General features: G+C 42.9%; 1 protein-coding gene across 2 annotated transcripts in view; it reads right to left on the bottom strand.

The window, feature by feature from the left end:
* The window catches only part of LOC124721183 (plastin-2), a 233,724-nt gene that overhangs the window by 85,271 nt on the left and 120,745 nt on the right, over positions 1-27,708 (bottom strand). For both annotated transcript variants that reach the window (XM_047246023.1, XM_047246022.1), the window contains exons 5-6: positions 11,294-11,448; positions 11,033-11,138 (exon numbers count right to left, since the gene is read on the bottom strand). In XM_047246023.1, the coding sequence (XP_047101979.1) occupies positions 11,033-11,138; positions 11,294-11,448 (261 nt within the window). The remainder of the gene's footprint in view (positions 1-11,032; positions 11,139-11,293; positions 11,449-27,708) is intronic.

The following is a 27,708-nucleotide window of genomic DNA, read 5'->3' as shown; positions in this document are numbered from 1 at the left end:
TGGGCACTACATCACAGCTTAACTGACCTACTACATCACCTAATCTTCATTCGACAGAAAATGTCTGGGATTATTTGAAATAGTGGGTGAAATGTTACAGTCAATATCCTCTGACCTTCCAGTTTCTGCAGCACAATAACTGATCCATTAAATTTCAGGAGTGCAGTCACATAAACAACTATTACTACTATTAATATTTCACCCATATATCCTTCAGCCATCTTCAAGGTGAGCTAACAGACAAGCTATTGTTTTAAATCACAGATATTCAAGAGCCAGAGACATTGATCAGTGGCACAGAATGTGTGTGTGTACATAGTCAAGCCATGCTGAAATACTGAGGTACCATTATTAGCTGCACTGCAGCAACATCTTTCTGAATTTATTAATGATAACACCAGACTTCATGATTTGTCCAGTTTCAAACTGGTGTATCTATCAAATTCTTCACCAAATAAATTTCAGCTGCTTCTTTTACAACTAAGTGACCAGTGTCGATCCAGTGCTCTGCCACAGCTGATTTATTGGGCTGTTACGAGTTGAGTGTACCTATGGCGTTCCATGCAAGTTTCATGGACGGTGAGAGTCTTCTTTCTGATGTACGGAAAGCTAGACTCGCAGAATATTCTGCAAACCCCAGCCTTGTGGAGCATCAAGTCATCTTTAACAGAACTCAAAAGTGCTGCTGTCTTCAGTGGAGGATGAAAAATCACTAACTTCGTGAGGATACAAACTATTTTGATGGTGGGTTTCCCCCCCCACAAACAGCACGAAAACCATAACTCTGTCTTCTTCCTCAGTCTTCTTGTCATTCACCCTCATGTCCACCGTAGGTTTTATTCATAGCGCCTTATGTACCAGTTGAGGAGAATACCCATTTGCTTCAGAAATGTCCTGTCAGTGCAAGAGCTCATCCTGTAGACCGTTCTTGTAAGCAAAGCTATGTGAACCAAGGTTCTGACGCCAATCATCATCTGGGAAGGGTGGTGACAGCTAGTTGATGGACGCAAGTCGGTAGGCATTGGCTTCTGATAAACTGTATGCCCCATGGTGTCATCTCTGATGAATCAAAACGTCCAAAAATGGGAGGCATCAGTACTTCTTGATTTCCATCGTATTTTGGATTTTTCCATGGGTAGAATTTAAAACATATGTTTTTCATACTAGGTGTATTGTGTGACCACCTACTGCCAGGTACTCCATATCAGCGACCTCAGTAGTCATTAGACATCGTGAGAGAGCAGAATGAGGCGCTCTGCAGAATTCACCGACTTCAAACGTGGTCAGGTGATTGAGCGTCACTTGTGTCGTACATCTGTATGTGAGATTTCCACACTTTTAAACATCCCTAGGTCCACTGTTTCAGATGTGATAGTGAAGTGGAAACATGAAGGGACACGTACAGCACAAAAGCGTACAGGCCGGCCTCGTCTGTTGACTGATAGCGACCAGCGACAGCTGAAGAGGGTCGTAATGTGTGAAAGGCAGACATCTATGCAGACAATCGCACAGGAATTCCAAATTGCATCAGGAACAACTGCAAGTACTATGACAGTTAGGCGGGAGGTGAGAAAACTTTGATTTCATGGTCGACTGGCTGCTCATAAGCCACACATCACGCCGGTAAATGTTTCTATTGGACAATTGAACAGTGGAAAAATGTTGTGTGGAGTGATGAATCACAGTGCACAATGTGGCGATCCGATGGCAGGGTGTGGGTACGGCAAATGCCCGGAGAACGTCATCTGCCAGAGTGTGTAGTGCTAACAGTAAAATTCGGAGGTGGTGGTGTTATGGTGTGGTAGTGTTTTCATGGATGGGGCTTGCACCCAATGTTGTGTTGTGTGATACTATCACAGCACAGGCCTACAGTGATGTTTTAAGCACCCTCTTGCTTCCCACCATTGAAGAGCAATTCAGGGATGGCAATTGCATCTTTTAACACGATCAAGCACCTGTTCATAATGCATGGCCTGTGGCGGAGTGGTTACATGACAATAATATCGGTGTAATGGACTGGCCTACACAGAGTCCTCACCTGAATCCCATAGAACACCTTTGCGATGTTTTGGAACACAGACTTCATCATGCCAGGCCTCACCGACCACCATCAATACCTCTCCTCAGTGCAGCAATCCCTGAAGAATGGGCTGCCATTCCCAAGAAACCTTCCAGCACCTGATTAAATGTATGCCTGCAAGAGTAGAAGCTGTCTTCAAGGCTAAGGGTGGGCCAACACCACATCGAATTGCAACACTACCGATGGAGAGAACCACATACTTTTAAGTCATTTTCATCCATGTGTCCAGATACTTTTGATCACATAGTGTACATATTGTACTGTGAATAAAACCTGTGTACGTAAGGAATGAGGAAGACAGACAGACTTCTCTTCAAAAATAGGTTGAATCCTCACCAAGCACAAAGTTTAAGTGATTTTTTCAGCTCCACTGAAGACACCAGCACTTTTGAGTTCTGTCAAATGCAATTTGATGCTCCATATGGCTGGGCTCTACAGGATCCTTTGAGAATGTAGCCTTTGTACATCAGGCAGATGACTCTTACAGTCCATGGAACATATACACTCCTGGAAATGGAAAAAAGAACACATTGACACCGGTGTGTCAGACCCACCATACTTGCTCCGGACACTGCGAGAGGGCTGTACAAGCAATGATCACACGCACGGCACAGCGGACACACCAGGAACCGCGGTGTTGGCCGTCGAATGGCGCTAGCTGCGCAGCATTTGTGCACCGCCGCCGTCAGTGTCAGCCAGTTTGCCGTGGCATACGGAGCTCCATCGCAGTCTTTAACACTGGTAGCATGCCGCGACAGCGTGGACGTGAACCGTATGCGCAGTTGACGGACTTTGAGCGAGGGCGTATAGTGGGCATGCGGGAGGCCGGGTGGACGTACCGCCGAATTGCTCAACACGTGGGGCGTGAGGTCTCCACAGTACATCGATGTTGTCGCCAGTGGTCGGCGGAAGGTGCACGTGCCCGTCTACCTGGGACCGGACCGCAGCGACGCACGGATGCACGCCAAGACCGTAGGATCCTACGCAGTGCCGTAGGGGACCGCACCGCCACTTCCCAGCAAATTAGGGACACTGTTGCTCCTGGGGTATCGGCGGGGACCATTCGCAACCGTCTCCATGAAGCTGGGCTACGGTCCCGCACACCGTTAGGCCGTCTTCCGCTCACGCCCCAACATCGTGCAGCCCGCCTCCAGTGGTGTCGCGACAGGCGTGAATGGAGGGACGAATGGAGACGTGTCGTCTTCAGCGATGAGAGTCGCTTCTGCCTTGGTGCCAATGATGGTCGTATGCGTGTTTGGCGCCGTGCAGGTGAGCGCCACAATCAGGACTGCATACGACCGAGGCACACAGGGCCAACACCCGGCATCATGGTGTGGGGAGCGATCTCCTACACTGGCCGTACACCACTGGTGATCGTCGAGGGGACACTGAATAGTGCGCGGTACATCCAAACCGTCATCGAACCCATCGTTCTACCATTCCTAGACCGGCAAGGGAACTTGCTGTTCCAACAGGACAATGCACGTCCGCATGTATCCCGTGCCATCCAACGTGCTCTAGAAGGTGTAAGTCAACTACCCTGGCCAGCAAGATCTCCGGATCTGTCCCCCATTGAGCATGTTTGGGACTGGATGAAGCGTCGTCTCACGCGGTCTGCACGTCCAGCACGAACGCTGGTCCAACTGAGGCGCCAGGTGGAAATGGCATGGCAAGCCGTTCCACAGGACTACATCCAGCATCTCTACGATCGTCTCCATGGGAGAATAGCAGCCTGCATTGCTGCGAAAGGTGGATATACATTGTACTAGTGCCGACATTGTGCATGCTCTGTTGCCCGTGTCTATGTGCCTGTGGTTCTGTCAGTGTGATCATGTGATGTATCTGACCCCAGGAATGTGTCAATAAAGTTTCCCCTTCCTGGGACAATGAATTCACGGTGTTCTTATTTCAATTTCCAGGAGTGTATAAACCACTTCTTTCGTGGATGAATTATGTTTCCTTAAGATCTTTCCAATGAATCTCAGCCAGGCAGCTCCATTTCCTACAGTTTGCCGGATACTTGACAAAAACTTTTATCAGGCCATCTGTTTGACTGGATTGAAGAGTGCTTAGGGAACAGAACTTAGTATGTTATTCTTAATGGAGAAAAATCTTCAGAGACGTAAGAGCAACTTCGGGTGCATCCTAAGGATGTGTGCATTGTATGTGACACACACATACGTGGGTGAAGCCGTGGGAGGGGACATGGCTAGGATCTTAAATACACAGCTAAAACTTCAATACACAATTTTTTAATAATAGCATTAGTGTTGTACGATACTGATGGCGATTCAACTGCTCTTACTGCTGTCGTTTTATGCAACCTGCAGTGTTGTAGTTTGCCTTCATAAACCACATGCAAGATTTTCATATTTTCTTGCTTGCTACACGCAAACTGTTAGTCCTACAACAAAAATGATCAGGACCTTTTTGTATGAAATTTAATGTACTTAATTGTATACTAGGTTTGAGGCCATAGTTTGAGTTATTCAAGAAAAATGTACAAAATTACCTTCAAACTCGCCCTATTCTCACACTCAGCCCCCATCTGTCAGGGTTTCTAGTATGTTGTTCATGGCACTCCCTTCTACTACTGTACAAATATTAGTGACTGCATGAATGACTTCCCTCATTCAACATTTTTTTGTCTTCGTTAATTCACCTTATTATGACACTCGCCCAGTTTTGCACTTACATATTGTAAAATTGAAGTTTGTGTAAATTTTACATAACAGTTTTGTGAATTTTAACACCATAAAAAACAATTACTTCGTCGTATTTGTCAGGCCTTCTGACTACCAAAGTACTGTGCTTGTAAGTGTCAAGTCTGCATCAAATTGTCAACGTATAATTAGTTGTTGCATAACTTTTCAGAAGTTGTTTTTCAATCATTATCCTCATGTCCACATTTAAATTATTAATGCTGACAAAGTAGCTGACTATGCTGGTGGTGTAACAGTCCAATTGAGAGACAGAGAAAGGTCTAATACAGGGAATAGTTCATGTAGTCACAAATTTTTGTAAAATAGGAGGAGGGAATGCCACAAACAACATACTAAGAAATCCTGACTGGTGAGGTATGAGTGTGAGGTGGAGTTGTGTTTGAAGGTAACTTTTGTACGTTTTTCTTGAAAAACTAAAAAAAAAAATGGCTCTGAGCACTATGGGACTCAACTGCTGTGGTCATAAGTCCCCTAGAACTTAGAACTACTTAAACCTAACTAACCTAAGGACATCACACACATCCATGCCCGAGGCAGGATTCGAACCTACGACCGCAGCGGTCGTGCGGTTCCAGACTGTAGCGCCTTTAACCGCTCGGCCACTCCGGCCGGCTGAAAAACTAAAACTGTAGTCTCCAGAGAAAATACATCCCAGTACAACCTGCTCATTTTTTTTTCTGTAGAACCACCAGTTTGCACATAGCAAATGAAAGAATACAAAAATCTCATTTGTGATTTACGAAGGTCAGCAAATAACACCGCAGGTTTAATAAAATGACAGCTGCAGGGGGCAGGTGAATCACCCTGTATAAACAGCATTACATTTTTGTAACTGTATTAACATGTTCCACAAGGTCCTGAGGTGCAGGCAGATTATGTAAGTACCTCACCATGGTATTTTGGTAGACAATCATTCAACCATCTTCAGGTGATGGCTGAAGGTGGCTAAACAGTTATCAGAAATACCATGGCAATATGTCAACATCATCCTGCTTCAATCTTGAAAACTCATGGTACACTCATTACACAGAAGAAAACTTCAAGAACTGTATAAAAGCATGTTGAGGTCGTACTTGTGGTTCACAGTATTAACAGGGTTTCTTTCAGCCTTCCTCTTTTCATACCAGAATGGAGTTGTCCACATCTGACTGTCAGCTCTCACTCCAAATGCTTGTTATTTCATATTTCATCCTTGGGAAATGAAGCTAGTAATAGAATACTGTGGGTGATTCAGCTGGAATTAGATGAGCTGACAGATCTCATTCCAGGTTTGGGAAAGACAGAGATGATCACTTCTTACAGGTTTTTCAAGTTTTCTCACTCTATCCATCATCACAGCACATTGGTATGTTCCACAAGAGAGATTAATGCAATTACAGAATTTTTGGATAACAAGCCACTTGTCTTTAATAAAAGTATCAAACAATTTTCTGATGTTTCAATCACTTCTGATGTGAATGACCTAGCGAGCTCATTATCAGCTGGAGGCAAATGGCCAACAGTAATATGGTTGCGAAGCCCCAAGCAGTGGAGGAGGCACTGCCAGTAACTACTGAGCACACTGACAGCAGCTGGCTGCAAATCTTGCCTCATGTCAGCATGACTGACACCTGAAATCAGGGTTCAGTTGTCATCCTCTGTTACTGCAGATAGCTAGATGAAATGGTGAAGACAACTAGCCTCACATGCTGTGGGCTACTAGGATACTGGTAGCAATGTGTATGGAATGCACATGTGAGGTGTTTTTAATGGAAACTCCTCTACAAGCCTGATAAGGTGCAAATTTATTTTGGATATGAGACATCAATTATGGAGAGTATTAATGACATTGCAGGTCAGAAAGTAAGTTAGTGTAGTGGTAGTAGTTAACTATACCAGCATTCATGAAAAAATTCCAGAAATAGTCTCACTTATAAACGGCAATAATGTGCACGTAGAACTAGAGTTGAAAGCTGTATGAAATTTCAAGTGAAGAGAAATAAAATTTTAAATTCAGATTGGAATGTCTATTTCAAAGACAGGCTGTATGGCAGTGATGGTGGTGTGTTTATAGCTGTAAATAATGCAATAATATCTTAAAAGGGTAGTACAGATTCTGGATTCAATACAATTTGGGTTTAGTAAGTGTGAAAGGTGGTTAAAATGTGGTAATTAGAATCTTTTTACGAGGCTCCAGCCTCAAGAGCTATACAGTGGAAAAATTTGAGAAAGTATTATATAAATTTTCTGATAATGTTATAGGGTTGGGAGGGGGTAGGGGGATTCAGTTTACGACCTATAGACTGCGAGACTAATATGACGTATGTGGATGGTAGTACAGCGATTACTGCTGTATTGTTCTAAAATGCCTTATCTCAGCACTAACTTCAGGACTTAGAGGATTGGCTCATGAGGGTAACACAATATCTCACCGTTACAAACACACTTGGACTGTCAAACTAGACAGAGTGCAAGCAATATTACATGTTTACCTTTGTCGAGAAATGGCCCTGTCTAGACAGTTTACTGTTTGTATGCAGTATCAGCTCTCCATACTTCCACTAAGCGGTTGGCAGAATGTTTATGAGCAGTGTTATAGGATATTGTCCTTAACATTACATACAACAACCAGACCGCCTACATCTAAACTTCAGCACAACCTGGTGAGGATTTAGAATAAGTTTGTTACCAGACCTATTTCCCTACTTTATTCTTTAAAATGCTGTAGCTTCAGCCTAATTTCCTGTTTTGTTAACTGCAAGCAACCTGAAGATTTTCAAAGAAAAGAGATTGCTTGCATAACACAATAAATGTAAAAAAAAATACACCAGCAGTGGCATTCATTAATCATGAACACTTAAACTGTTGAACTGTTAAGACTGGAGCCGGGATCACGTTACCAGGACGTTGAGCGAAGAGTGGGGTTGAGTGATCCCGTAAAGCACTGGGGCACTAATGAAATATCACTCAATTAACAATCATTTATTAGTGAGAATTTTATGTCACACCATTTTCTTCCCAGCACTGCTTAGCAGCGACCACGCTGCTTATAAGCCAAGGTGACACATCAGTGCCCCACGATGGACTTGCTGAGCACAGATCCTTGCACTGCCTGTGGCCAGCACTACGGTCCTGTCAGAGGAGGGTGCAGCAGCCGTGCGTGCCTGCAGTTTGGTGTGGCTGTGGCATGTCGGCGCTCTCCAAGAGTGAAGTTACACTTAGGCTGAGCCCAGGAAGTATGCATACCACTTTCATCAGTTGTCAAGATGGTGTGTAGACTGAAGACCCAGCAGTAACATTAACATCCTGTGTAGCAGTTCCAGTACACAGGCAGTGTAGCGGTACTTTTACTGCCTCAGTAGTGGTGACACAGGTGCCCTGCAGCTAAGCTGAACAGTCTGCAGGTAAGCAGACTGGGTTTTCATCCATGAAGACTGGCCTAGCCTCCATTCCGAGTCAGTGACCACTGTGTCAGGTAGGACTGCGAGATGCAGACCAGTCCCCTCTACAGTCAGACAGCTGTGGACTTGCAGCTATGGACTTCAAGTTAGCGGCAGCTTCTAGACACTTTTACCATAGCATCCTGCACCTTAATAGAGCTGGTATCTGTAACGCACATGGAAAGGATTAACTATCACAATGAGCTTGAGGAGGGTAGAGGTTTAATAGGTGGTGATAAACTCATATGCAACTTCAGACATGTGATGAAGGACACTATACAGCACAAAGTAGCACTTTCATAACATTTCCGATAGTGCTACTTTCCACACAAGCATAAAAATCCCAACCAAGTTTCCTGGGATATATCTCAGAGGTCAGTGCTCGGCATTGTAGTGCACTCTGTCCTCCTGGGTGTTCAGGATCTGTATCAATCCAGCTGTCTTGCTTCTTTGGTCCTGTTGATGAAATGTTTCACGTAGTCATCCCAAGCATTGTGCAGTTGAAACTATCATTTTCGACTAGTGGCCATGGAGCAGAAAGAACGGTGTGAAGCCTTTAGTATCTTGCTTCACTGTGTTATACGTGAACATCATGATGTTATATCATGCCCCAAAACCCTTTTATTTGACATCAAAATATATCAAGAGCATATCTGCCAGCATTTTATTAAAGCATTCTATGAGGCCACTCGTATGTGAATGGTAGGCATCACCTGTGGGTGATGTTGCAATATGAAATTAACTCTGATACTAGTCTACACTGGAAAATTTTTCCATGGTCAGAGATGATCACACATGGTGCTCCATGCTTCAAAATGACACCTCCTACAAGGAACTTTGCAATTTCTGGAGATGCAGCAGTCAGCACAGCTTTAGTGACAGCATAGCAGTTGAGGTAGTCAGTGCAGACTATTGCTCACCAATTCCCGTTAGTCAACTTTAGGAATCTCCAAGAGTTCTATTCCAATTCAGTGGAATTGTACTACTACAGGCGGCATTAATACAAGACGCCCTGGAGACAATTGCAGCATATGATTCTGTCATTTACATTCCTTACAGTGGCTCAATGTCAAACAGATCCATAGACATCTGGCCAATTATACCTGTGTCTGATTACATCTAGAATCTTCAGGAATCTTAGGTGAGCAAGTGTTGGGACTGTCATGAAAAACTTCAGGATAGCTGGCCGTAGTTTAGGCAGGATGATGACCAACCCTTTCTGCCCCACTGGGTCATAGTTACTCTTATATAATGCTCCATTACTAAAATGTCCTTTTGTCAGTTCCTCCTCCTTCACGGCTTGTATGCTTTTCAGCAGTGCTGGATCTCCCGCTGATTCAGTAGAAATGACTTAATGTAGCAATGACTAAAAGTACATCCATATTCCTGTCTTCTGCCATACAATTCCTTGAAAGGCAGCCAGGGCCTTGTGCTTGCATCCACTTTCGGATACCACTGTGATGTACTTCTAAAGCCTCAGTGCCCATTTCACCATGGATTCGCCAGGCTAACCAGCCAGCACAAGGGTAAATTATTTTGCAAATAACTATGGCTCGAAAAATCAACAGCAAGGCACTCTTTCTCAGTTTTAGAGCAGTTCCTAATGGAAATCATAGTCATCTGGAAGCATAAGCTATCACCTTTTCAGCACTTTCCTGTATTTGCACCCTCACAGCTTCACTTCTGCCAGTACCTCGTCTCCTACTTTCTCATCTAATTGAAGTGACTAATACTACAATAGAGGCATATGTAAGTGATTACATTTTGTATCACGGTAATTACTGTTTAATTCCAAGAGCACAGATTCCTAAAAGATTCACCCAAGGTATTGCTTCCACAACATATATTCCATGAGAAGATCATGAAGGTAGAATTAGAGATATCTGAGGCCTTACAGTAGCTTACCAACAGTTGTCCTTCCCAGGCACCATTTGCAACTAAAAACGGAAAGGGGGAAGTGAAGGTGTTATACAAAGTTTCTTCCGCCACACATCGTAATGTGGCTTGCAGAGTATAAGTATATATTTTCCAAACTTGAAATTATGACAACCAATCTAAATTGTGTATCTAAAAAAAATAATCAATGTTTGAAAATATAATTGGATGGGTAAAAAAAATCTACTCACCAAGTGACGGCAGTAGAAAACAAACACAAACGTTAGGCTAAGTGTAAGCTTTTGGAGCCAGTGGCTCCTTTTGGCAGAAGGGTTGAAAGAAGGATGAAGCAAAAGGAGTGGAAAAGTTTAGGAAATGGGGATACTTACAGGAAAGACACCCAGAATACCCGGTCTGGGGAGAGTTACTGGACAGAACAATATGGAAAGACTCTTTCCTTCTCATCCCATCTGGTAAGTCTCCTCAGACCCCGAATTCTGGGTGACTTTTCCGTAACTCTCCCAATTTCCAAACCTCACCAGTGCTTTACCTTCGTTCTTTCTGCCAATGGCACAAAAAACTTTCATGTGTTTTTTTCTCCCTCTGAAACTTTTATGAGTAGATTTTTTTATTTATCCAATTATATTAAATCTAAATGGTGTAATGGTTTTAAAATGCTGCTGTTATTAGCCTTAAAGTGATGCTATGAAAAAAATCTTATCACTTGTTGACATTTCAAAATTTACAGAGCTGCAATCAGAATTTTTCATGAAGCTATAACAGGAAAAACAAATTACTACACAGCTTTAACCAGCACATTTAATTAAATAATCCACTAGTGTCAACTAGCAGCTGATTCTTGAAGTCTGTTAAAGCATTGGCAATCTTTGGTTAGCATCCTTTACTTTATTTCCATTACACTTAAAGAAACTTACCATTAATGCTTCCATTGTCACACCACTTTCTGGTGGTGCAATCTGCTTCAGCAGGTATGTATAAATTTCTGAATCTACAATATCTCCCTGGAAGTTGCCACACCTCCTATACGGACAAGTAGTAGGAAAACTGCAGTTAACAGGATGCTCTATGGATGTCTACACACAATATTTAAATCCAAGGAAATGAACAACAGAAACTTGTATCCATAGATGAAACCATTAGAATAAAAAATAAATATCGTGAACAGAGAAAAATACCTGGCTACTCCAGCCCTTTCAAGGTGATGGTTCACCCATCTTAGCAAGATAGCTTCAGGCGATAATTTCATTAGATCTTCTATGTGTTCCCCATCAGACAATAAAGATGTCAAACCTGGGCAGTTCTCCAAAGTTATCTGATTGAACAATCCAATCTGTTGGAAACAAAATAACATGTTAATGCACTGGAACATAATCAACGAAGGACAGGGACAACAGCCTGTTAAACTGAGTCCTGAATTTTGCATGGGATTTTTGGAGAATATTTCTGTTTTGTTTCTATTTGGCACAGAAATAAGTCTATCCATGTAACTTTTCCCTGAAAATTGTGTAATAAACTATAGCAAAGTTACTGCTGCACATTCTGAGCTGAACAGCCTCATCCATTACAAGTCCTAAATACCACCAAACACTGGCTGGCTTGTGAGAATGTGCTACCCACATATACAATTTATACTCAAGTAACCACTGATTTCTAGAATGTGAAATTTATGTTTTCTGGGCATGTTGCCACTATCCAGTGTATCTTCTGACAAACGAGGAATATCAAATTCCAGAAACTCTGAGGCAAGAATATATTTAATTTCCTCAAAGTCAAAAAAGTATGTCTCGCTGCATGACTGGCCAAGTACCTGCCTAGTTTCGTAGCTGTAGCTTCACAGAATGAAAATGATACAGCATGTGGCTCATTCAGTGTTGAATGAACATGTTTGCATTTTGTACCACTTCCGTTGCATGAACAACCATATTAAATCTTTCGCTTCCCTTTTTTACCCTAGGATAAAATTATGCACCCACATTTCATTTCATTGTTTGTCCTCATATGCAACACTGGCCATCTTCAACAACCTTATGTGTCAAATAGGATAAACGAAGTGACTAGGCTGTCAAGATTTTGCTGACATTTGTTTTGGAATTCAAGTGAATACATCTTGCAGTAATGCAAGTGATCAAGACTGACATTCCACACCTTAAAGTTTCTATACCTGGAATGCACTTTCAGCTGACAGAACAAAATGCTTCTGCCCCTGCACCACTTCAGTCATGACACTATTGGGTCGTATTGTGGCATATGGTCTTTCAACGTGATGCAAATTGGCAGCAGAATATTATATTTTTGTCCTTTCTCTGAATGTGCACACAGAAACCTCTCATTGTGCAAGTGAACATACAAAAAGATATCCAAGCAATACGCAGATGGTAAAACAGGGCCTACTAAGAATCATGTCTCTGTAATATTGTAACTGTGGTACTGAAATTCTTATTGAACACTTTGGTTCCTAGTTACAACTGTCAAATAATTATCTGCCATTCGTAAGTGAAAATAACTATGGTCAATAATTACATAAAGGATGTTGACCCATCCAACATCAAATTATCGAAAAAATTATAGTTCATCACCATGTAATGTGTTGGCTTGCCCATCCATCAATACGATGACAAAGCTACAATTACATGGCATTCTAGATTTTTTCCCTTCTTCAAAAATGCTGTTATTGTGTTCGTTCTTTCTCCCGAACACACCTTGTACATTACAAGCCACTACATTCTTCCTGTTACCACCTTTTTCTAGCTCCTTTGTCTTCTTTTACTTGTGGATGTTTGGTGACACAGTTCAAGATCCTTCTTCTAATTTTGCCAATAGAAAATACTTCTGCTTTGCATGCCTCTGAGCTGCAATATTTTCAACATCTGTATGTATGACACTCTGTTTCCTCTCCCTCTCACCTCCTGTGCCCCAACCCATCATCACATAATGAAGTTAAATTTAGATACCTTAATGCCCACATTTTTAAGCACAACAACGTTCTTCGCTATGAATTGATCCTTTCTGCCTATTCTATACATACAGCAGTTAGCCACAAAATTATGACCACTTCTCTACCATGGGAAGATGCTTGCCCACCCAATAAAGCAGAGGAAGCAACAGTAAGTTTCACAGCAGAATCACGCTTACTTATACATGCACATAAATCTAAGACTTTCCAGGCCATTACACACCCAAGTGGATCCTGAATGTCCAAGTAAAAGAACCTCCAAGACCACAAATGTCTACAAAAATGCTGCGTTGGCATTGTCATGTTACTTGATGCACACAGGTACATCCCACTTCCTTAACATTCTGTGGCAGGCACCACTTTGCCCAACATTGTCTTAATAGGCATGAAGCAAGTTTCTGTGCATTACTCAACTGGAATTTGCAGCACAATATATTATTCAGTATTCCATTATATAATAATTTTCAGGTTCTTCAATGACACAGTCCTAGTTTTCCATTGCCTGCATAAGTAATTTTGTGCTATCTTAATTCATTGTATGGCCTCTGGTGCCTCAATGTTCAATACTGGAAGACTTTCTACACTGTTAGCGCTATCTATGGCATTGATGTTCCTTGCACTATTGTTGAACTGTGCTAATTGTTGGGCTGCTGAAGGTTGTACCACTTATGTGAAGAATGTGGGGCTTGTTACAGACAGCAATGACAAACCAGTGGACTGTTGTTATTACTGACTACTTTACGGCTGGTGTCTCTCCCACTGAACAACACAAAACCAGTGGTGGTAATGTCCAGTATTGACTGTCTGCATCACTATATATGACTTCTTATCTACTACACCATGTGCCAGGAGGATGTATCCAGCACCAAAAAGCAGTATGTCTGAGGCAGCCAGGGTTACAGCTGGGCACACAACGCTTCCATCGTTCATGGGCTAATTTAGTCCCTCATTCATTCCATACATACAAATACTGACTGTTCATGCAAACATGAATTTTTGCTATTTGTTTGCCTTCCTGGCAATTTGTTTTCTATGTTAATTACGAATGTTGCTTCTTTTCAGGACTTTTTCATGGTTATTCCTTATTGTGTGATTCACTTTAAGTTAAATGAACACTGTGGTCATAATAGTTCTGTCACAATAAGAGCAGTCACATTCTCTGTGTGTAACAGATCGCAACATATTTAGAAATATTAAAATTCCAACAGTGCCAACTACACCAACATAAGAGTAACTGGCACCATCAATCCAAGTAACTGGAATTATTACACTCGTTGCTGATACTGTTGATAGTATGCAAGGTTAACAAACAACATCTATCAACATGCCATACCCAGCCCCTCACACCCAGTTGCCCAATTCTACTTCAGACTGAAAAGTTCATCACGTTGTGTTAAAATTTTAACACACCATAGTAGAGGATGTCATGGTTAACTACAAAGTTTAATAGAAACCAATAGTGTTGGATTTGGGGTACAAAAAGCTGTCCGGTATCCTATTTGCCAATAATGTCTTACTGTGTTAGGCCACCCACTGTAATCACACCACTATGTAAAACACAGGTTCTTAAATCTTTGCAGCCGTGACTAAGAGGCTTAACAAACTATTACTGATTATACCACAATCTCTTGATAACTGCAAGTAAACTCTAAGAACAGCACGACACTACTCCACACTCCCTCCAAGCTCAGTTGCTCATAATATTGTACACAAAGTTACAAAAGTGTCCTATATTCTTATATGGGAGGTTACTGATCAACACTAGGAAAGAAGCCCTGTAAACATAGAGCTGAAAGAAATACTTTTTTAAATACTGACTGTTCTTTCCTATAATAGTCCACTGTCTGTTGACACTACAACAAGTGTGCAATGTGGTTCCACTCATTCTTACATGTTCTTCAGCCCCCTCCTCAAAGAATTACAAACTCATGCAAACACACCTGGCTGTTCTTCAATTTGGTGCTCATATAAAGTGTACACTTTGTTGACAGATGTGAAACACACAGATTTCTTTAAATGTCTCCACAGCCAGGTTATGCCACTACACAGGCTAAACAGATCCATCACTTATTAAAAGTCTGTTAGGTACAGTCAAAAAAAAAAAAAATGTAGAAAACGGGGGAAAGTCCACCATGCATACACCACATCCAGTGTCTTCCTGCAAGAATTATGTCCTCTAATAATGCAAGCTATTTGTCACATGGAAGCTGATGATAAACGGGGGGTGTTAACTTGTCCTGATGTGTACCTGAAGTATATTAACCCTTCCCACCACTGATGGGGTTATGGGGAAACCAGTCATATTATTAACTAGGAAAAAGGAAACTGCATTAGACTGTCACTAAATGCTCTTCATTTTATTATATCATGATCAGTTTTGAGGCTCTTAGCATCATCAACGATTTACATTGAATAAATGTGCATTATGTTCATCTTAGGGTTAAATTTTACAGACAATTTTGATGCATACTGTCACACCAGGTACTCCTAGTGCCACTAATGAACGGACATCCTTAATGGCTGGTTGCAGAATGTGTTCAATGAGGTTGCTTTTCGTTCAAATACAGGCTTCATCTTCCTCTACAAAGAATCACAAACTCATCTGAACACACTTGGTTGTCCTTGTATTTGCTCACATGTGTAGTACACATGCACCTGTAAAGTGTGAACATTTTTATCATTACTCTTCAGCCATTCACTGAATTTATATATCAATAGCCCCCCCCCCCCCCCCCCAATCATCATCCATGTACTGCTTCCAATGGAGTGCATCCTTCAATGGGCTAAACAAATGAAAGGCTGAAGGTGCGAGATCCGGGCTGTAGGGTGGAAGAGAGAGAACTGTCCAATGAAGTTTTGCGAGCGCCTTTTGGGTGCACAGACTTGTGTGAGGCCTTATATTGTCATGGAGATGGAGAAGTTCATTTGCATTTTCGTGGCGACAAACATGCTGAAGTCGTTTTTTGAATTTCCTGAGGATAAGACAATACATTTCAGAGTTGATCGTTGCACTATGGGGCAGGACAGCAAACAGAGAAACTTTTCAGAGTCCCAGAAGACAGTCACCATGACTTTACTGACTGACAAGGTGGCTTTGAACTTTTTGCTCTGAAGGAGAGGTGCTGTGGTGCCTCTCCATGGATTGCCATTTTGTTTCTGGTTTGAAGTGATAAATCGATGTTTAATCACCTGTGATGATGAACAAATAATTGACATGATCAGCCTTGTAACATGTAAGCAATTCCACACAGATGGTCCTTCATTGCTCTTTACAGTCACCTGTTAGGTGGCAAGGAACCCAGCAAGCACAAGCACTACCTTTGACTATCCCAACTGGTGGATGAGTGCAGCAGCACTACCAACAGGCACATCTAGCTGAGCAGCGAGGTGTTTGATTGCAATTCATCGACCATCTCTAATGGCAGTGTCAGTAAGTTCCAACATTGCAAGAGTCACCACTGTGTGTGGCCAGGCGGCACACAGGAAATCTGACAGGTCTCTGTGACCCTGTTATATTGATAGATAACTCGCCCAACAACTCACCATGCTTTTGTTCACTGCCAGGTCTCCACAGACATTTTGCAAGTGCCTATGAATATCTGCAATTCATGAAACTACAGAGGCTGCTGCAGGAATATTCCACAAGCTCCACAACAAATTCTGCATTTCTTCAATCAAAACTTGCCGAGAAAAAATAGTTGTGTTACTTATTCAACACCTCTTGTACACATGTATCACGTATATCTAATGAGAGAAGCCTAAAAATCAGTCATGGTATTATAAAATTAAGAGGATACAGTTTTAGTCCGGTCAAACTAATTTTTTCCTAATGAACCTGATGTCGTTTCCACAACTGCTCTGAATTCGCTTCAGCCCATTTGTGGTAATTGTGGTAAAATTTGCTACCCCACTGAGTGAATCATGCCTGATCTTTGAATAAAAACGAAGTTGTGAACTTCATTTTTCAGTCTTAGCATTCGTGGACAGAATTGCAATCTGATATGGTGGTCTTGTTGCCTGGAAGCTTTCACACACTGTAAGTGATAAAGTAAGTGCTTGTGTAGAATTTACCACACACGAATGTTTTGCCAATTCTTTGCCCATTTGATTTCAGGAAGATCCTCTACTATCTTAACACTTGCTCCTCCAAACCTACTTCATCTCTTGTCCTTGTCGCGAATGATCCTATGTCTGTGGGTTGCTGGATCAACCTTCTGAACCTCTTTTACCCCGAGTCTGCGGTACTGTGGATGTTATTTAGTGTACATAACATGTGCCTTCCTATCTACACTGCTGGCTAAACCACAGCAAAACACTATGTCTACAATTTATTGTGTGGAATAATAGGGCTATTTCACTATTTACATTATTCACACTTAATCACCGATCTTATACTGATGGCTGCACAACCTCAACATGCTTGATTTAGAAGACCGTTTTAAGTTCTTCTTCTGACAACAGCACCATAGAGGATAAGTACAGAGCCAAACATAACCAATAAGAAATGAAAGTAGTAGGAAGACTTGCCATGAGCGAGTACTGACCTTTCTCGATAGAAGTAGAGTGGGTCATGTTTCACCAAGTATGTTTACACATTTTTTTTCTAGTTTTGACCAGTGCTATCTTTAGTTCGAATATAGGTACTTTTTTTGAACACCCTATATATTATACGAAAGCCACTAGAGAATGACCCATAAGAAGGGAGGTACTTTTTTTGAACACCCTATATATTATACGAAAGCCACTAGAGAATGACCCATAAGAAGGGCTTCATACTACTGTTTGCAGTGGCAAGACACCAACAACAAGATTGCCACCTGATACATATAAGAAAAAAAAAGTGTGTGAAACAAAAAGCACAATTCCCCACCCACAAACATGTACTTCCAGATGACAAACAGATTATGTCTACGTAGATTTTTGGCCTTTCTTAAAAAAATTAAATAAATAGATAGTGATTGTGGATGCTCTAGCCAAATATTCACATACACAGAAACCACTCCACTGGTTTTTACCAAAAACATTGTGATATACAATTTTTGTTATCACCAACTACAGCCCGCAAATGATCTCCGCGTTACTTCAAGGCTTCTGAGCCTGCAATTACATGAAACAAAACTGTCCAATTATCATACATACAATCTAATGAGGAAGTGGAGCAGATAGCCCACTTGTTAATATTGCAAATTAAGTTTAAGACCGAGGAGTTCCGCTGTTCTTATTTTTAAGGTTTTACAGGACAATTACAGAATGTTCAGTAGAACTTCTCCACATGTCAAATCCTAGATACTTCTACACCTGTTCTACCCCATTCCAACTATCTGGGATCAATATGTACACTACATATCCACATTATGTGGTGGACTGGAAGAAGCAACTCTACCACATCAAGCTGTCACCTTTCCAACACTCCAAGATCCCAGTGAACCCTTCATCATACATTAAAACACCTCATACGTCCTCTATTAAGACAATTCTGCCTCTGAATGACTTACTGGCCCCAAATAATCATGGGAAACTTCTGGAAAACAGTACTGAGACCTCTGTGTTCACCAGGTGACTTCACTACCAATGCTTTGATACCCTTATGAGAACAGTGAGGAAAGTGAGGAATGCAGCTGCCTCAGCTGGTCACATTTAGTATTATGACCACAGAGACTTCCCTGTGTTGGTGTTTTGAGTTAGTTCCAAGTGGGTGGTTGACACTAAGAGACAGAACTACTTGTGTGACTCAATATATGGCGGCAACCTGAAGGACTGAAGGACCATCTTTGGGTACATCTATGCTGCACCCTTGCTGCTAGCTTGTTAAATTTACATTACAAGCCCGCCGCCGGCACACCACTGCTCACACAGCACCTCACTTTCCTCCCAGGAACCTTTGTCCTGCTGCTGTTTGCATCACTAGTGCAGTGGATTAATTGTAGTGCATAAATCAAAAACTATGTTCTGTGCATTGTCTGATGACAGTAAGTGGTTTGCTTCCGCCAAAAATGTAGTTAAAGACAATACGGCAGAAGAAGAGGTACGGATGCACCCTCTGAATGTAGATAATCCACACTGCACACAGTTTTCCCAGTTCGATCAAGAATTCAAAAATTATTCAGAGCATTTTCCAGACTGTTATGAATGTCTTAACAAATTTTCTGGTTTATTTTACATATTACTGAACCAGAATAGTTTTAAAATATGAAGATTCTACCCAAAAATATTTGTGTAATTGCTGCTGAAGAGCGATTCATAGTCCTCTTCACTCCGAAACAATATTTTGTCAGTTTTTATCCACACCTACATTGTACATTACAACTGCCACTTTAGGAATTAATTTCTGAAAGTTATTACTCCTGATGTTATCCCTATCATGAAGTGGTTATGACAATCTGTATGTCTACGGTCCCAGATAGCTTTGTGTCCAGAAACAACTGAATTAAGTGCCTGTTTGAAATCATCACTTACAGTACTAAGACGTTACTTTCTGCATATGGTGGTTTCATTGGTAGGATACAGGGAAATTACACACAAACTCTCTCACAACAGAGTACAAACAAAGTCTGAACTATCACTATTAAGTGTGGAATCTAGAATACGTCACAGCTCCCTATAGCTCCTGCAGTGATCATGAAGATACCATTACTCTAGTTACAGCTTGCACAGTGGGATTTAACAAGTCAGTTCTCCCAAACTCCATAACTTAATCTATGGTACAAAGGAAACTATCTTCTGCCATGCACTTCACAGTAGTTTCCCATGTATAGATGTAGCTGGAGATGTAAAGCATATATATGCTGTGTGAGAAACTGCGCAGTCAGGAGCAGCCTCTCACAGCACTCTAATGACCTTGAAGCGGCTACTTAAGACAAAAGTTTAAAAGGACTAACAGCGATGGTTGCAAAATGAAACATAAACCAGCTTGAAATCAATGCCTGGTGTTGATCATAACAAGCCGTGGGGCAAGCATTAATGGTGCGTGGTGAGTATGCTGGTAAGATGCAGTGGGTTTATTTGATCACTGCCAGCAAGGTGGTCACAAACTCACTCATAAATCAGCAGTTGCCATACTTCACCATTTACCAGTGGACAAATACAACTTTTTCACTTCACATTCCTCTAAAGTACAGATATTTTGCACGAGGAACGCACTATTAAGTGGATGCTCATCACTTTCTGACTGATTCATGTAGGTACTTCAACTTGACCATATTTATATTATAGAGACTTAGAATCTGTTGGATATTTGGCACAGTCTGTGAATAACCACCACCACATATTACATTGAATTTTAGAGTTTAAATTGGTATTATTCTTTTTTACTTCAAGCTGCCTGAATGTGATGAGGTGACCAGATTTATTTAAGATTTGAATATCATTGCTTGTGAATAACTTGTTCAAGTCAAATTCCACACCTTAAAAAGATGTCAGCTCTCTAAGAACTATGTTTCAAATAAGTGATTTACTGTGAATTAAAATAACAGGAAACTAATATCTACTAAGTACAAACTAAATTAAGATAACAGGATGGTGGCATCTAGGCATTTATGAAATTATGTAAGAAAACATAAGAAGAAAATATAAAAAAGAAAAAGATATACACAGCTCAACACAATTAGATGGACAAGAATTTGACAGAGAGTAGCACGTATGTAGTTTGTGATTAAGATATATACTGTTGCTCTTAGTCTTCTGATGAGTTTTAATAATGACAACAATCCTCCACAATACATTTGAAAGCCATAGCTCAGTGGCAGTATTCAAATGTATCATGCTATGCCTAAGAATAACGTGGGCGAGCAATGTCTCACTCTGCCATCTAGTGAGTGCAAGTAACGAGTTAATCTTTATACTCTTTGTTTATGTTTCATCAGTCAATATTAGGCCTCTGACAGAGGCAGAATGTGTGGGCAGTGACGTTACAGCAGGAAGGTTTGACTTAATGTGGCTTTATATATTGTTGGGAGTGCTTGGAAATGATTTCATGAAACATACAGTACAACCCCACTTTTACAATCCCGGAATTAACGTTTTCCTGCCATTTATGAGATTTTTTTATTGGTCCAGTCAAATTTCCTATGCCCACAATGTTAATTTGCACCCCGATTTTACATCAACATATTTATAATTTTACCAGGATTTACATATTGCGAAAAAAAAGCGTTTGCAGAGGGGGAAAAAAACGAAAAAAAAGCGTTTGCAGAGGGGGGAAAAAAGCGAAAAAAAACAACGTTTGCAGGGGGGGGGGGGGAAAACAACGTTTGCAGGGGGGGGGGGGGCGGAAACACAACGTTTGCAGAGGGGGGGGGGTGGAAAAAAACACAACGTTTGCAGAGGGGGAAAAAAACACAACGTTTGCAGAGGGGGGGAAAAAGAAAGACGTTCGCAGAGGGGGGGGGGGGGGGGAAAAGAAAGACGTTCGCAGGGGGGGGGGGGAAAAAGAAAGACGTTCGCAGGGGGGGGGGAAAAAGAAAAACGTTCGCAGGGGGGGGGGAAAAAGAAAAACGTTCGCAGGGGGGGGGGGAAAAAGAAAGACGTTCGCAGAGGGGGGGAAAAAGAAAGACGTTCGCAGAGGGGGGAAAAAGAAAGACGTTCGCAGAGGGGGGAAAAAGAAAGACGTTCGCAGAGGGGGGAAAAAGAAAGACGTTCGCAGAGGGGGGAAAAAGAAAGACGTTCGCAGAGGGGGGAAAAAGAAAGACGTTCGCAGAGGGGGGAAAAAGAAAGACGTTCGCAGAGGGGGGGAAAAAGAAAGACGTTCGCAGAGGGGGGGAAAAAGAAAGACGTTCGCAGAGGGGGGAAAAAGAAAGACGTTCGCAGAGGGGGGAAAAAGAAAGACGTTCGCAGAGGGGGGAAAAAGAAAGACGTTCGCAGAGGGGGGAAAAAGAAAGACGATTCGCAGAGGGGGGAAAAAGAAAGACGTTCGCAGAGGGGGGGAAAAAGAAAGACGTTCGCAGAGAGGGGGAAAAAGAAAGACGTTCGCAGAGAGGGGAAAAAGAAAGACGTTCGCAGAGAGGGGAAAAAGAAAGACGTTCGCAGAGAGGGGAAAATAGAAAGACGTTCGCAGAGAGGGGAAATAGAAAGACGTTCGCAGAGAGGGGAAATAGAAAGACGTTCGCAGAGGGGGGAAATAGAAAGACGTTCGCAGAGGGGGGAAATAGAAAGACGTTCGCAGAGGGGGGGAAATAGAAAGACGTTCGCAGAGGGGGGAAATAGAAAGACGTTCGCAGAGGGGGGAAATAGAAAGACGTTCGCAGAGGGGGGAAATAGAAGACGTTCGCAGAGGGGGGAAAAAGAAAGACGTTCGCAGAGGGGGGAAAAAGAAAGACGTTCGCAGAGGGGGGAAAAAGAAAGACGTTCGCAGAGGGGGGGAAAAAGAAAGACGTTCGCAGAGGGGGGGAAAAAGAAAGACGTTCGCAGAGGGGGGAAAAAGAAAGACGTTCGCAGAGGGGGGAAAAAGAAAGACGTTCGCAGAGGGGGGAAAAAGAAAGACGTTCGCAGAGGGGGGAAAAAGAAAGACGTTCGCAGAGGGGGGAAAAAGAAAGACGTTCGCAGAGGGGGGAAAAGAAAGACGTTCGCAGAGGGGGGAAAAAGAAAGACGTTCGCAGAGGGGGGAAAAAGAAAGACGTTCGCAGAGGGGGGAAAAAGAAAGACGTTCGCAGAGGGGGGAAAAAGAAAGACGTTCGCAGAGGGGGGAAAAAGAAAGACGTTCGCAGAGGGGGGAAAAAGAAAGACGTTCGCAGAGGGGGGAAAAAGAAAGACGTTCGCAGAGGGGGGAAAAAGAAAGACGTTCGCAGAGGGGGGAAAAAGAAAGACGTTCGCAGAGGGGGGGAAAAAGAAAGACGTTCGCAGAGGGGGGAAAAAAGAAAGACGTTCGCAGAGGGGGGAAAAAGAAAGACGTTCGCAGAGGGGGGGAAAAAAGAAGACGTTCGCAGAGGGGGGAAAAAGAAAGACGTTCGCAGAGGGGGGAAAAAGAAAGACGTTCGCAGAGGGGGGAAAAAGAAAGACGTTCGCAGAGGGGGGGAAAAAGAAAGACGTTCGCAGAGGGGGGGAAAAAGAAAGACGTTCGCCAGAGGGGGGAAAAAGAAAGACGTTCGCAGAGGGGGGAAAAAGAAAGACGTTCGCAGAGGGGGGAAAAAGGAAAGACGTTCGCAGAGGGGGGAAAAAGAAAGACGTTCGCAGAGGGGGGAAAAAGAAAGACGTTCGCAGAGGGGGGAAAAAGAAAGACGTTCGCAGAGGGGGGAAAAAGAAAGACGTTCGCAGAGGGGGGAAAAAGAAAGACGTTCGCAGAGGGGGGAAAAAGAAAGACGTTCGCAGAGGGGGGGAAAAAGAAAGACGTTCGCAGAGGGGGGAAAAAGAAAGACGTTCGCAGAGGGGGGAAAAAGAAGACGTTCGCAGAGGGGGGAAAAAGAAAGACGTTCGCAGAGGGGGGGAAAAAGAAAGACGTTCGCAGAGGGGGGGAAAAAGAAAGACGTTCGCAGAGGGGGAAAAAGAAAGACGTTCGCAGAGGGGGGAAAAAGAAAGACGTTCGCAGAGGGGGGGAAAAAGAAAGACGTTCGCAGAGGGGGGAAAAAGAAAGACGTTCGCAGAGGGGGGAAAAAGAAAGACGTTCGCAGAGGGGGGAAAAAGAAAGACGTTCGCAGAGGGGGGAAAAAGAAAGACGTTCGCAGAGGGGGGAAAAAGAAAGACGTTCGCAGAGGGGGGAAAAAGAAAGACGTTCGCAGAGGGGGGAAAAAGAAAGACGTTCGCAGAGGGGGGAAAAAGAAAGACGTTCGCAGAGGGGGGAAAAAGAAAGACGTTCGCAGAGGGGGGAAAAAGAAAGACGTTCGCAGAGGGGGGGAAAAAGAAAGACGTTCGCAGAGGGGGGAAAAAGAAAGACGTTCGCAGAGGGGGGAAAAAGAAAGACGTTCGCAGAGGGGGGAAAAAGAAAGACGTTCGCAGAGGGGGGAAAAAGAAAGACGTTCGCAGAGGGGGGAAAAAGAAAGACGTTCGCAGAGGGGGGAAAAAGAAAGACGTTCGCAGAGGGGGGGAAAAAGAAAGACGTTCGCAGAGGGGGGAAAAAGAAAGACGTTCGCAGAGGGGGGAAAAAGAAAGACGTTCGCAGAGGGGGGAAAAAGAAAGACGTTCGCAGAGGGGGGAAAAAGAAAGACGTTCGCAAGAGGGGGAAAAAGAAAGACGTTCGCAGAGGGGGGAAAAAGAAAGACGTTCGCAGAGGGGGGAAAAAGAAAGACGTTCGCAGAGGGGGGAAAAAAGAAAGACGTTCGCAGAGGGGGGAAAAAGAAAGACGTTCGCAGAGGGGGGAAAAAGAAAGACGTTCGCAGAGGGGGGAAAAAGAAAGACGTTCGCAGAGGGGGGGAAAAAGAAAGACGTTCGCAGAGGGGGGAAAAAGAAAGACGTTCGCAGAGGGGGGAAAAAGAAAGACGTTCGCAGAGGGGGGAAAAAGAAAGACGTTCGCAGAGGGGGGAAAAAGAAAAGACGTTCGCAGAGGGGGGAAAAAGAAAGACGTTCGCAGAGGGGGGGAAAAAGAAAGACGTTCGCAGAGGGGGGAAAAAGAAAGACGTTCGCAGAGGGGGGAAAAAGAAAGACGTTCGCAGAGGGGGGAAAAAGAAAGACGTTCGCAGAGGGGGGAAAAAGAAAGACGTTCGCAGAGGGGGGAAAAAGAAAAGACGTTCGCAGAGGGGGGAAAAAGAAAGACGTTCGCAGAGGGGGGAAAAAGAAAGACGTTCCGCAGAGGGGGGAAAAGAAAGACGTTCGCAGAGGGGGGAAAAAGAAAGACGTTCGCAGAGGGGGGAAAAAGAAAGACGTTCGCAGAGGGGGGAAAAAGAAAGACGTTCGCAGAGGGGGGAAAAAGAAAGACGTTCGCAGAGGGGGGAAAAAGAAAGACGTTCGCAGAGGGGAAAAAGAAAGACGTTCGCAGAGGGGAAAAAGAAAGACGTTCGCAGAGGGGAAAAAGAAACGTTCGCAGAGGGGAAAAAGAAGACGTTCGCAGAGGGGAAAAAGAAAGACGTTCGCAGAGGGGAAAAAGAAAGACGTTCGCAGAGGGGAAAAAGAAAGACGTTCGCAGAGGGGAAAAAGAAAGACGTTCGCAGAGGGGAAAAAGAAAGACGTTCGCAGAGGGGAAAAAGAAAGACGTTCGCAGAGGGGAAAAAGAAAGACGTTCGCAGAGGGGAAAAAGAAAGACGTTCGCAGAGGGGAAAAAGAAAGACGTTCGCAGAGGGGAAAAAGAAAGACGTTCGCAGAGGGGAAAAAGAAAGACGTTCGCAGAGGGGGGAAAAAGAAAGACGTTCGCAGAGGGGGAAAAAGAAAGACGTTCGCAGAGGGGAAAAAGAAAAACCGTTCGCAGAGGGGAAAAAGAAAAACGTTCGCAGAGGGGAAAAAGAAAACGTTCGCAGAGGGGGAAAAAGAAAAACGTTCGCAGAGGGGAAAAAGAAAAACGTTCGCAGAGGGGAAAAAGAAAAACGTTCGCAGAGGGGGAAAAAGAAAAACGTTCGCAGAGGGGAAAAAGAAAAACGTTCGCAGAGGGAAAAAGAAAAACGTTCGCAGAGGGGAAAAGAAAAACGTTCGCAGAGGGGGAAAAAGAAAAACGTTCGCAGAGGGGGAAAAAGAAAAACGTTCGCAGAGGGGGAAAAAGAAAAACGTTCGCAGAGGGGGGGAAAAGAAAAACGTTCGCAGAGGGGGGAAAAGAAAAACGTTCGCAGAGGGGGGAAAAGAAAAACGTTCGCAGAGGGGGGGAAAAGAAAAACGTTCGCAGAGGGGGGAAAAGAAAAACGTTCGCAGAGGGGGGAAAAGAAAAACGTTCGCAGAGGGGGGAAAAGAAAAACGTTCGCAGAGGGGGGAAAAGAAAAACGTTCGCAGAGGGGGGGAAAAGAAAAACGTTCGCAGAGGGGGGAAAAGAAAAACGTTTGCAGAGGGGGGAAAAGAAAACGTTTGCAGAGGGGGGAAAGAAAAAACGTTTGCAGAGGGGGGAAAAGAAAAACGTTTGCAGAGGGGGGAAAAGAAAAACGTTTGCAGAGGGGGAAAAAGAAAAACGTTTGCAGAGGGGGGAAAAAGAAAAACGTTTGCAGAGGGGGAAAAAGAAAAACGTTTGCAGAGGGGGAAAAAGAAAAACGTTGCAGAGGGGGGAAAAAGAAAAACGTTTGCAGAGGGGGAAAAAGAAAAACGTTTGCAGAGGGGGAAAAAGAAAAACGTTTGCAGAGGGGGAAAAAGAAAAACGTTTGCAGAGGGGGAAAAAGAAAAACGTTTGCAGAGGGGGAAAAAGAAAAACGTTTGCAGAGGGGGAAAAAGAAAAACGTTTGCAGAGGGGGGAAAAAGAAAAACGTTTGCAGAGGGGGAAAAAGAAAAACGTTTGCAGAGGGGAAAAAACAAAAACGTTTGCAGAGGGGGAAAAACAAAACGTTTGCAGAGGGGGAAAAAACAAAAACGTTTGCAGAGGGGGGAAAAACAAAAACGTTTGCAGAGGGGGAAAACAAAAACGTTTGCAGAGGGGAAAAAGAAAACGTTTGCAGAGGGGGGAAAAAGAAAAACGTTTGCCAGAGGGGGAAAAAGAAAAACGTTTGCTGAGGGGAAAAAGAAAAACGTTTGCAGAGGGGAAAAAGAAAAACGTTTGCAGAGGGGGGAAAAAGAAAAACGTTTGCAGAGAGGGGAGAAAGAAAAACGTTTGCAGAGAAAAAATGTTGGCAGAAGATGTTTGCAGAGAAAAAATGATGTTGGCCATCCAGTAGTGTTTCCAAGTATTACATGGTTAAGTTTCTTGACAGCAGGCCACTCTACTCAGCAGATTTGAACTGGTAAACGTGTAAAAGTTGGACAAATTTATGACGTATCTCCCACAGCCGCCAAGCTCTACTTGGCACGGTGGCTGATGGGAGTAACTAGGTTCGTTCGAATGAAGATATCATGACCAGTCACAACCATTTCCAAACTGTGTTTACTGCACAAACGCAGTTCGTGTTGGTTGTGATCATTGTGACACCTTTATCGAACCATATTTAGAATGTTTCAGCGTATGGCCACTTGGAGCACTAGTTGACACCATCATACACTTTTCATCACTCAAATGTCTTTAGTTTAAACACAGCGTCAGTTATGTATTTTATTCACGCTGAGCAAAGCGTGGTTTGAGAATTTATTCTTTTTGTCAAGTGCAGATAACCTCAAAAAGACAACTACAGTGCAAGAGTCGCTGAACAACACATACTCAAACACCACACAAAATACTTATTTACATATTTGCACTTGACAATGAGAATAAATTGTCAAAACTTGTCATGCTAAGCATAGAAAAAATATGTAACTAGTGCAATATTTTATTATTTAAATAATGAATGACAGCTGCAGGCTTTCAAAAACATTTATTATGACATATGAAATTGAGTCCCATGTTCCTACTTCCCAGACAGTTATAAGTGCCAGTTACATCTGTAGTTTTTATTCGATAATAAACCTTCATTAGATAATAAACATGTCCCTGACAAGTCTTTCGATGCTTGTTATGTACATATATCACGCATAAAGTGCAAGGGGGTATCCTATACATAATTTTTAGAGCTTAAAACGTTATTTCGCACATTTCCCATCATTTTTTTGAAGTCCCCTTGAAAAGTGTTAAAGGAGGGCTTCACTGTATATACACAAAGCCAGGGCAAGGGGGGG

This window comes from Schistocerca piceifrons, chromosome X (genome assembly GCF_021461385.2).
Source record: "Schistocerca piceifrons isolate TAMUIC-IGC-003096 chromosome X, iqSchPice1.1, whole genome shotgun sequence".
Taxonomy (NCBI): Eukaryota; Metazoa; Arthropoda; class Insecta; order Orthoptera; family Acrididae; genus Schistocerca; species Schistocerca piceifrons.
This window is presented reverse-complemented; position numbering and strand designations above follow the sequence as displayed.